This window comes from Dendrobium catenatum, unplaced genomic scaffold, assembly GCF_001605985.2.
Source record: "Dendrobium catenatum unplaced genomic scaffold, ASM160598v2 fragScaff_scaffold_412, whole genome shotgun sequence".
NCBI lineage: Eukaryota > Viridiplantae > Streptophyta > Magnoliopsida > Asparagales > Orchidaceae > Dendrobium > Dendrobium catenatum.
Window position 1 is genome coordinate 1179724 of NW_021318874.1, and position 11043 is coordinate 1190766.

An 11043-nucleotide genomic window follows, 5' to 3' on the forward strand; every position below is an offset into this window, starting at 1 on the left:
ATCATGTGATTTTGTTAATATTACATGTTTTTGCAAAGAATTTTACTGTAGTGATGGTGATCTAAAAAACATTTTAAACATTTGCTGCTTCTGATATGTTCATAAGAGTTAACATTGCTATTTACTTCAATGAATTTGCTTAAATTTTAATAATGATCTGATTAAAAAAGATATGTAAACATATATTACATTCCATTTATGCTGAGATGATATTGTTTTCTGTAATTGGAAGGTTGTAGTTGCATAACAAAAATTGCCTGGGTTTAAAAGTAATGCTCATTTCTTTCCAAAAACCATTGGCACATAAATTATTGTAAAAGATTTTGTAAAGTTCGCAAGTAATTGCTCATTTCTATGTGAGAAAATGGCCTCAGATAAATCCTAATTTTATTCTCTCTAGATTATGCATTTTGCACCTCTTTGTAAAAATAGGTGGATCATAAAACTATATGATAAAATCAATATGAATATTGATACTGAAGCCATTCTCCCTTTGCTTCATTTTATCATATTTAGGCTTACTTTAGGACGACTTTCTTAATGCTTTCTAAAACCGCTTTTAAGTACAAAAATTATTTGAATTTGAAATTTTTGCACTAAGAAACAGTTTTAAAAATCAATATGAAAGTTGTCAAAAACAAAGCCTTAGTCCCTTTTTATCCACTATGAAACTTAAATGCTTATTAAAATTTGTTTATTTCTTTAAAATATTTTATATTTATTTATTTTGAAGAAATGTGTGAATTTTTTTGAATAAAAATAGCCCCATTTTATATGTGTAGACTGCTTATTAAAGTCTATCATAAATAAATTTGATTTGAAATCATTCAAAATCAAATATTTGTTCAAATCTTATTGTGTCGATGATTTTTTTTCAATATAGTCTAAGATTTTGTTTGGGATAATTTTCTTAGTTTTTAAAATTTTTGTACTAAAAAAATATTTAAAGAAACAGTAAAGAAGTCACTCCAAATTTAAATAGTTGGTTGAGCTTCAACCAGGAAGTCATGTTATTATATGTGAAGCCTAGCTCATGCATTTATGTGTTTGCCAATGGTATATCATTCAATCAATCAAAATAAAACTCATACTAAATTTAGGTATAGTCGTAATTAGGTAGGTTTGAGAGTGGCGATTTACAGCCCAGAATCCCAATCTAATGTCCGATTCCATTCCAAGTCATTGTTAGGCAGCTAGATCCCTCTTAATACCACGATCCAGAGCTCGCAGCCGGACCTTAGAGGTAAAGAAGCAACAGCGAAGAGCAGATTTTGACGGCAGAAATTAGAGGATTGAATTCGAAGCTCTCACTCTTCAAGCCTCGCTCACTTGATCGCGCTTCACGCCTCTCAACCGCCATCTCGAGTAACCATTGTGAGCGAACGTTCTCTCGTCTCAGTCTCAGTTGATTTTGATCGATTCCTATTCTCATTAGTTCTTGCCCGTGTAGAATAATGATAGCTTGACTAGGTTAGCCGGGCCTTAGATGGGTGGCTTATTCTGATCTTGAATGCACAGATCTTCATGCTTGTTTAAGGAATTTTTGTTTATAGCATTGATAGTTTTGTTTTTCAGCTGGGAAATAGCTAATGATAGCTTGACTAGGTTATGTTGGAGGTTTCTGATAAGAGAAACCTAAGCTTTTGCATATAAATTATTCGCCGTGGTTGCCATATTATTATTGTCTAGTTCTGCCTAGATCTTACAATCTTACTTTTGGAAAATTATTTCAATCTCCGAAAATTTGTAGATTTTACTTGGGATAGAGAACACGCTATTTGGAATGAGAATTTTACTGAAATTTTGATGTGAGCAACTTATATTTACCAAGAAACTTTCCACTCCTGTTCTTTGTGTAGTGCTCAAGATTATTTCTCATTTCTTGGTTGCAGACTCCAGACCTGATAGGTTACGTTTGCTTGTATTTCAAAAATTTGGAGAAGAGTGGAGGGACTGTGTTGTAATAAATATAAGACATCTGATTATCACAAATACAACAACTGGTAAGTTTATTTTATTTTTAGGGGATTTTCATGTGTATCACAAAATTCTTATGTATTTACATATCTAATTCTTAAAACTTTATTACGTGTCTCCGAAAGGATGCTGCTGGAAGGGTTTAGAATGCAAAGAGTACGATCGCACTATTCCATATGACAAAACGATCACAAGCTTTTACATTATGCTCAAACAGGTCAATGAGAGAGTAGATGAAATTATAGATACAATTATCCATGGACGATAGTAGCTTTTGCCTATAAATCTCGAGGGATAATAATATGTATAACTCGTTAATCATGAGATTTCCTCCATTCGATACATCAGTTCAAATGTGCTTTATTTGATGTTGGTGTTTGTGTCGGTTCCCCACAAGCGCAAGCCTCGTGGTTAATTACATCTTAGGCCTTGAGTCAATAATACTCTCGATTAAGAATATTAAATTATTCTCTTTTAGATTTGGTGCATAATAAAAGTTCCTAAACTCTTCTAATCTGAAGAGGATAAATCTGTTTTCTTCATCTTTAGTCACGATTAGATTTTTTAAATATTTGAAATTTGATTAAAAATTTACGTTTAAAAGATTAAAGATGGATCTACTATTTTAGGAGAAATTATAAATTTAGAATTTATAGGAGTTAGAGAAGACACTGACTGGCGCACAATTTGGGCTTATGCTTGCCTGGAGTGAGCTCCCAGCTAATTTCCTAAACACTATCAATCGCCTTATGAATGTAAGATAGGATAACTTTAATCCTATGGAGTCAAATATATTAATTCATAGATTTAAATTAGGGCTATAAAAATATGCAAATAAATCTAACTAAATATCATGTATGATGCAGGAAACAAATGCATAAATAAAATTTTATTAATTTATTTATTTTAAAAATAAAATATAATCTAGGGTTTGCAAGAAAGTAAGGTGGCCAAGCTCCACAACAATATGTTTGAATTTCTATACCTATGAAATATGTAGATTTAAATGTACTTGCTTACCATCTTCTGTCTCCGGATTTTTTTACAAAATTCCATAAGAAAATATCGTCCAAAAGAGGGAATTATCTTTTGGTACCCTATATATGTGCATAAAAAAATATCTTTAAATCTTTATAACTTTTGACACTTTACATTTACATTTGACTATTTGCATATGCATTTGCACCTAGATAAATTCTACTTTGATTCTCTTTTTGCAACAAAATAAAAGACAATGTAAATGCATAGATATGCATGAATATGCAATTTAATAAACTAAAGTGTATTAACATAAATGTAATTATGCATGCCATGACATCTAGAGCATTGAAAGTAAATAAACACATAAAGGATACCCTCCAAACAAAGGTACCCACATCACACCAAACACATGACGACTTAGCCTAAGACTAGAGTCAGTGATCTTAACAAATATCTTCTAGTGTGTGTATAAACTGTGTAAATTTGGTGTTTAAGTTTATTAGATTCGAAGTTATTTCTTGGTTGTAGATCAAGAAAGATTTTAATTTAGCTTTAAGTTTTGATATTTTAAAATTTTATTAATCAAATTTTAAGGTGCTTTATTTGTTTGTGTTATTTTATTTTAGATTTTAAAGAACCATGTTAGTTAGTGGTTTCAAAGTGCAGAAGTTATTAACCCAAGTCCTTTGTTTCATAATTGTAATGCTATCATTCCCCCAATAAAGGATAGGATTGGTTGCATAGAAGCCTTGCATTTTAATTAGGTGTTTTAGTTCTTAAGAGCTTTCAATCCAATATATATTTGCCTTCCTAAAAGGGGTTAAGCACTAGCGTATAAAATTCTAGTTTTTAAATATTTTATTAATGATTTATCAGTGATCATTTAGGTTTAATATTGACTACCTTTGTTAAAGTAGGGTTGTGAGATTTATTTCACCTCCTTGGGGCTAGGGGAGCGGGCCACTTTAATTTCAGATTTTAAGTTTGTGTTGGTGGAGGGAAAAGAATTTAAAAATCTGAAATTTAATTTCAAATTTTAAGGAGGGAAGGTAGGAATAATTCAAAATTTGAATCTCCTCTAATTGAGCTAGGGTGGGGCGGCGGTTAGAGTGTGAGCTAGGTAGGCCGGCGGTTAGGGGATGGGCCGGATCTTGGGTTTTGGTGGGGGAAAGGGTTGGCGGTGGGGGTTGGGATGGTGTGGGAAGGGGGCCGGTGGCTTGAGGTGGAGAGGGTAAAGAGGCCGGTGGTTTGAGGAGGGAGGCCATCTGTTTTGGAGGAAGGTAGGGAGGAGGCCGGTGGCTAGGGAGTAAGAAAAGTGATAGGAAAGGTAGGGGCGAAAAAATCGAGAGCCCGAACTTGTCCTGCGGCTGGGGGGAGTTGCTTTGCCCTCACTTAGGGACTTTACTTCTCACTAGAGCTCTCAACACTCAGAGAACAAGAAAGAAGAAATTTTTTTCATTCATGAATCATCATCCTCATACAATAGTGAGGGCCCTCATATATAGTAGGCCTCAAAGCAAAAGAAAAACGCAAAGACTCAAATGCTCTCGAGGCTATAACACAAACTAATCCATCACAAGGGTACAATGGTAAAGACTCAAACATAAATAAAATAATACATAAATTGTATCATAAATAAAGACTCTTAATCGTAGCCGTCGATCTACGATTCCTCCGATGATAGACGCGCCGGAATCTCTGCTAATGTCCTCATCATTTTGAGTGAAAGTTATATACACGATATTGCTTATTATTTTTGGACTTTAAGTTGAAGGGGCAATATATGAAACATATAGTAAAATATTGTTCTAATATTAGATTGGAGCATTTTAAGAACACTAACAAAAATATTTTTTAGAGTAAAATTTAAGATCTTAAGATTTTGTTTGTGCAGACAATTTCTCTCCTTAGCAAATCCAAATTTCTTCCCCAGTCCTTTTTTTAATATTCTTATATTTTTTATTTATTTATTTTTATCTTCTTCCCCGATCCGTGGTCCTAAAATAAGCAACATGTATGGTTAAATAGTACTTGTCAATTATGGTCATTGGTAAGTTTTTGTATGGAGATTAGGTTTGTGGATAATCAAGATACGTGGAACACATTTTTGAGAGTGAGGGAGAGAGATAAGGTTATGTCTCTTTGGCCCACTACTGTAGTAAGAGAATCATTAGCAGTGATAATTTTCTTATTACTTAAGCAAGGAGTATAATTGATAAAGTGGATAGTGGAGTGTGCCATATGATTGGTGGTTCCCAAGTGAGTGATCCATAAACCTTTCAAATGATTTTTAGAGGCTCTTAATTAAATGGATATAAGAATTTACCTGAAAGTGCAAAAGAAAAGGATGCAGGTGATTTTTTAAATGATACCATGAGTTGTTTTAGCTTATCAATATCTTCTTTATTGAGCTCTCCAAAGATGGATTGCGCTTCTGAGGTGTGTTGACTTGTTATAGCGTTAGCTTGTGATGTGGTCTTTTGTCTACTTCTTTGGTTCCATTCTTTATTGGGGGGATTTTCGTGTATCTTCCATCATGTCTTTTTTCTATGTTTTGATTTCTTGTCATAACTGCACCAAAGGAACTCTTTGTCTTTAAATTTTGAGGACTCCTTACCTTTTTCCTTTCATGGTGCTTCTCTGGTTGTCACCATTGTTGAACATTCAACAACCTTTGGCTCCAACATTACTCCGTCAGCTTTCTTCAGCACGAATAAGAGAAATAGTCTCATTTAATGAAGGTGTCTTCTTTTTGCCAAGGATCTGGACTCTCACCTAATCAAATTCTACATTTAGTCCTGCAAGAAAATCATATACTCTATCTTTTTCAATAAAGTTTTTCAGGATAGCAGTATATTTTGAATATTTGGTCTCTATGCATCTGTAGTGATGAACTTCTTGCCACATGTTTTGAAGGAGTGACATATTTCGTCACAATCTTATTTCCTTATTTTGTGTTTCCCACCTTGACCTTAATTTCGAAGATTTGGGCAACATCTTGAGCTTTTGAGAAGGTATGTCTGGCGGCATCTCATATGTTCTTTGCAGTGGATAGAAACACAAATGTATCACTAATTTCTAGAGTCATGGAATTCCACAATCATGACACAATCATGGAGTTCGCTTTATCCCATGCCCAAATATTAGGATATGCTTCTTTTTGTCCTACTCTAAGGAGGTGATTCATCTTTCCTTTTTCTTTCAAGTAGGTCTTCACAAATTGAGACAACTTCAAATAATCCTTTCCATTCAGGCGATAGGAAGGTTGCTTACTTTCAAGTAGGTCTTCACTAATTAAGACCACTTTGATGCCAGTTTTGCTTGGGCACGCAGGGAGGACTCGAGGAATGAAGCCGACTGTTCAATGTTCCCTTCTTTATGACAATGAAGGCCATCCTTTTTGCTTTCTTCGTATCCCCCCTTACGAAATTTTGGAAACGGTAATGAAGGCCGATCGTGGCTCTGATACCTTGTTGAATTCAGATATTTGAGAAGAAAAACTATATCTTTATTGCACAAATCTATCCCTATTTATAGATCTATACATGATATCAAACAAAAAAACAAATAAATTACAAAATCAAGCCTTATTTGATGAGGAAATCCGACCATGGAGAGTTTACTAGAGACGGGGCCGACGATCTACGGCCACGTTTGCACCGCTTTACTTTTGAGTCATCAGTTGTGTTAGATTTATTATTTTGTTTGTATTGAGTTTATTATTACATATTTTTCATTTGTACCGTCACTTGAGGGATAGTCCTATGTAAACCCTAGGGGTATGTTTGTCTTTTGTTTTCCTTCATTATATGTTGGCTATTTAAAAGCCTCCTCATCTTTTGAGGGGATGATGATTATTATAAGATTTCTTTTTCTACTTGTGTTCTTGGAGAGCTTATGAGCTTATGTGAAAGTTTAAGTCCCTAGGTGAGGGTGACACACTACCCACCAACTGCAGGAAACGTTCGGATTCATGGTCCACTTATTCCACTAAGTTCCTCCCCTTTCTTCTCCATAAGCCGCCGACCTCCCTCTCGTTTCATCCCAACCACCGGCCTCCACTCTCCACCCCTCCTAGCCGCCGGCCCAAGAAGACCCCTTTCCTCCTCCTAGCCATCGGCCCCTAGACCACTGATGCGGACATCCAACCGTCCATGCCTATCCGAGGAGGAGCTAAAGATCGACGGCCGAGATCCCTTCATTTTATCTTATTTTATTAATTGTAATTTTTTTTATTATTCATTTTTTTCCTTTTTTTACCCTTACTTAAGGGATTTGTTTTATGTAAGCCCAAGGGGCAAAATTGTCTTTTAGTTTCTTTTAAGGCCTATATAAAGAGGCATTTGCTCTTGTATTAGAATGATGGATTATTGATTTCCAAATCTCTGAGAATAGGATTTAGGATTTTAATTCCTAAATTCCTCCTCAGCTCACCGCCTCCCCCTTAGTTGATTTCCCAAAATCTGTTCACGGGATGATGCCTAGCTTGGGAAAGAATTAGAACGCCAACCTGCTGTTGGCCAAATATTCACAGCCCACTCCCATGGGTTACTTCTCTAGAAAGAATCTTAGGTTTTTGGGAAACCAAAAGCTGAAGTTGTTCTAAAAAATTTGGAGTTCTTAACCGTTCTACATCAACCACCCTCTCCCTCCTAGCCATCGGCCACAAAGACCTTTCCCCTCCCCCATAGCCGCCTGTCCAAATATAAAACTCCAACCCCAACCCTAGCCGCTGGTCACAACCCTAATCCTCTCCTAGCTGCCGGCCAAACCTCTCCCTTTGCCTCCAATTTCCAAACCAAACAATTATGACTTTCCTTATTGAAATCATCTTAAATTAGGAAAGCTTTTAAAATTCAAATTTTAATTCAATTTGATTTGGAATTGCTTTCCTAAAATAAGACACCACATATTAGGAATGTTTTAATTTAGATTTCCAATTATTAATTCTGAATTTAAAAGGGAATTTGATTTAAATCCTCTTTTCTAACTTAAGTTACTTGAATTGGCAAGCAATTAAAGCTCCCTAATCATCCCCTCCTCTCATAGCTGCCGGCCCCTCCCTCCTTTTCCCATTTGTTGGAGAATTTGAATTTCAAATCTTCGCAATCACCTCTCCCATTAAATCTGAAATTAAAATTCAGATTTTGAGACCACTTCCCTTCTTTAAATAATATCCCAAATCTGAAAATAGAATCCCTTTCCCTCTTCCATATGGCCAGCCCCTTCCCCTCCTCTCTCCACCTCAATTACTCCTAATCTCCTCCTATTTTCTGCTATTGCCATCTCTCCAAGGTCTCCCACTACTGTCCAAAAATTTCAGCAAAGTTCCTTTGCTGCCTTGCTGTCTGGAAGGACTCTGTTTGTCGTCCAAAAATTACCCAACTTCTAATATGCTGTCCACTCATGTATGGCGGATTCTGAATAAGACCACGACTTCATATTCAACGACCAAGGGTCCATCGACGTCCTCCAATCACCGTTCTTCGACATCGACTTTGCCGACGATCAAACCGTTGAAGACTACGTAGAAAGGATCATCTTCTCCCTTGTCACCGCCATCGAACAACAACACTCTCCCGTCCAGTGACGACTAACTTCCAAATCTTGACAATGGTGAACTCTCCTTCAAGTCTTTTCCCTTCTAAGTTTCCCTTCATTATGACATCATAAAGATTGTGCAACTTGTCTCCGCTTAACCAACATCAAGAGTGTGAGTGAGTGGACCTAATTAGTGAATAGTCTAAATGTTACTTTAGGAATTTCCTTTGAAAATCCCCCATGCTATGCTAAGTTTGATTGGAACTGCTTATTCATGATTCTAACTCTTATCGTGTAATTTGGCCTAAGCTTAAATCACAATCTTCTTGTTTTCAAGATTTATTTAAATCACTGAAGTAAACTTAATTATTGTTGTTCTACTTGAAAAGGCGTTTAATTTCAAACATTGCATACTTGCCTACGCAGTTAGTTCTACATCATTATTACCCTAATACAATCCTTCCTAAATCAGTCACCTAACTATGGAAAGGAATTAGCGTAATTTATGTGAGCCTTCCACGAATCCCCGTGGAAATCATCGGCTGGGATTTAACAAAAAGTATAGAAGAGAACTTGCCACTCAAACTTGAATTGGTGAAATCTCATGCAAAGTGAGATAACTTAGTAGTAATATAGCTTGCTTATATTTTTCTTCAGATTACATGACCAATTCTTCAGCATCTGCTGCACTGGAGTAAGTTATTCATCCATTCCTGCTTGACCTATATCAAAAACACAATTAGTTGGTTATTTAAATTCCTCTTCACCTACTACATGATGTAATTTAGGATCTTCAAGCAAAAAACTTGTTAGTTCTTATTTTACATGTACCATCCACCAGAGTTGTAATGCTAGTTTATCATAATATACCGTTTCCTTTTTGCTTCACATATCGAAGCGCTTAATTATTTTTTAAAATTTCAAGGGAACTTGCAACAAGTACAAAGCATCATGGCCTCTACAAATGGACTATCAAATGCTCATATTAAGCAACCTCTCTTCTCATTCGGGGTCATTACTGATGTTCAATATGCTGATATTCCTGACGGTCACTCATTCCTGGGCGTCCCTCGGTACTACCGTCATAGCATCCAGGTCTTGCAAAGGGCTGTCAGCCATTGGAACAACCTCAAGAAACTGAATTTTTCCATGAACTTTGGTGACATTGTTGATGGATTCTGTCCCAAAGACAAGTCACTGACCGCCGTCCAGAAGGTTCTAGATGAATTTAATAGTTTCCATGGACCTGTCTATCACATGATCGGCAATCACTGCCTATACAATCTCCTTCACAGTGACCTCACAGCTTTGTTCAAGATTCCCTCTCTCCATGGTGAGGCATACTATGAATTCTCGCCGTCGCCGGAGTACCGGTTCGTTATTTTGGATGCATATGATATCAGTGTTCTTGGAAGGCCCCATGATGATCCAAGAGCATCTGCAGCTTTTAGGTTCCTTAAAGAGAAGAACCCCAATACTGATAAAAACAGCCCGGTTGGATTAGCAGGTCTCGAGAAAAGGTTCTTGATGTTCAATGGAGCTGTAGGAGAAAAACAACTAGAGTGGCTTAATAATGTACTTAAGGAGTCTACTGAACATGGGCAGAAGGTGATTGTAGGTTGCCATCTACCTCTAGATCCTAATAGTGCTACCCCAGCGTCTCTTTTGTGGAACTATGAGGAAGTGATGGAGGTGATACACAGATATAGATGTGTGAAGGTATGTTTTGCAGGTCATGATCATAAGGGCGGTTATTCGGTTGATTCGCATGGCGTCCATCATCGCGTGCTCGAAGCTGCTCTCGAATGCCCCCCTGGCTCTGATGCTTTTGGTTATGTGGATGTCTACCATGATAGGCTCTTCCTTGTTGGCACTGATAGAATGGCCTCTACTGAGATGATTTTTGAATCATGATTGTTGTTCATTATGCTTCCCCTTTTTTCAAATTTATTTTGTTATTATCATAGTATAAGAGGGGATAGTTCAGTTAATTTTTCCCAGCTGCTGATTGAAGGTTGGGGAAAATGCTTCCTCTATGTCATACATATATATAGCTTAGTTTAATGGTATCACTAAGTTTCACTGTGCTGTAACTTGAAAAAATATAATCAAAGTTGTTCCCTTTTCATTGCCATTCAATGCACCTTCCATCGATTAATTATTTTGTGTGGACGCCGAATTTTTAAGGAGACCAATCAGAATGCACCACATCATTCCATCGTTGTGTACCGTAACTCGGTATTGCTCGGTACCGCTGACGTGGCTGCAGTTGATTCTCCTCCGGATATAGAGCTGCATCTGACCTCCGCACATAATAATAACTCCCTTCTACCACTATAATCAGGTGAAGAGTTTCGGCAGCCATTTGCCCAGTCCCATTGCCTCTTTTCAAGATTGGATGATTAGAATCTAACAAGCTAACCAATGAGTCAGCCTCATATTAGATTGAGTTTAATTTGAATCATTGAGTTTTGGCATGATAAGCATGCATGCATATTATACTATGAATTTATCTTAATAGATCAAAATTTGATATAAATTAAA

General features: G+C 36.4%; 1 protein-coding gene across 2 annotated transcripts; it reads left to right on the top strand.

Annotated features, from left to right (window-relative positions):
* Positions 1 to 1118: 1118 nt before the first annotated feature.
* Positions 1119 to 10638, top strand: LOC110114792 (manganese-dependent ADP-ribose/CDP-alcohol diphosphatase). Of its 2 annotated transcripts, XM_020847792.2 has the most exons (3): positions 1119 to 1374; positions 1893 to 2003; positions 9425 to 10638. In XM_020847792.2, exon 3 carries the CDS (start codon positions 9451 to 9453, stop codon positions 10411 to 10413), a length of 963 nt encoding a protein of 320 aa, XP_020703451.1. In that variant the 5' UTR covers positions 1119 to 1374; positions 1893 to 2003; positions 9425 to 9450; the 3' UTR covers positions 10414 to 10638. The 2 variants fall into 2 exon arrangements, with proteins under 2 accessions (XP_020703451.1, XP_020703453.1); XM_020847794.2 differs by lacking the exon at positions 1893 to 2003 and having other exon boundaries at positions 1121 to 1374.
* Positions 10639 to 11043: the final 405 nt, after the last annotated feature.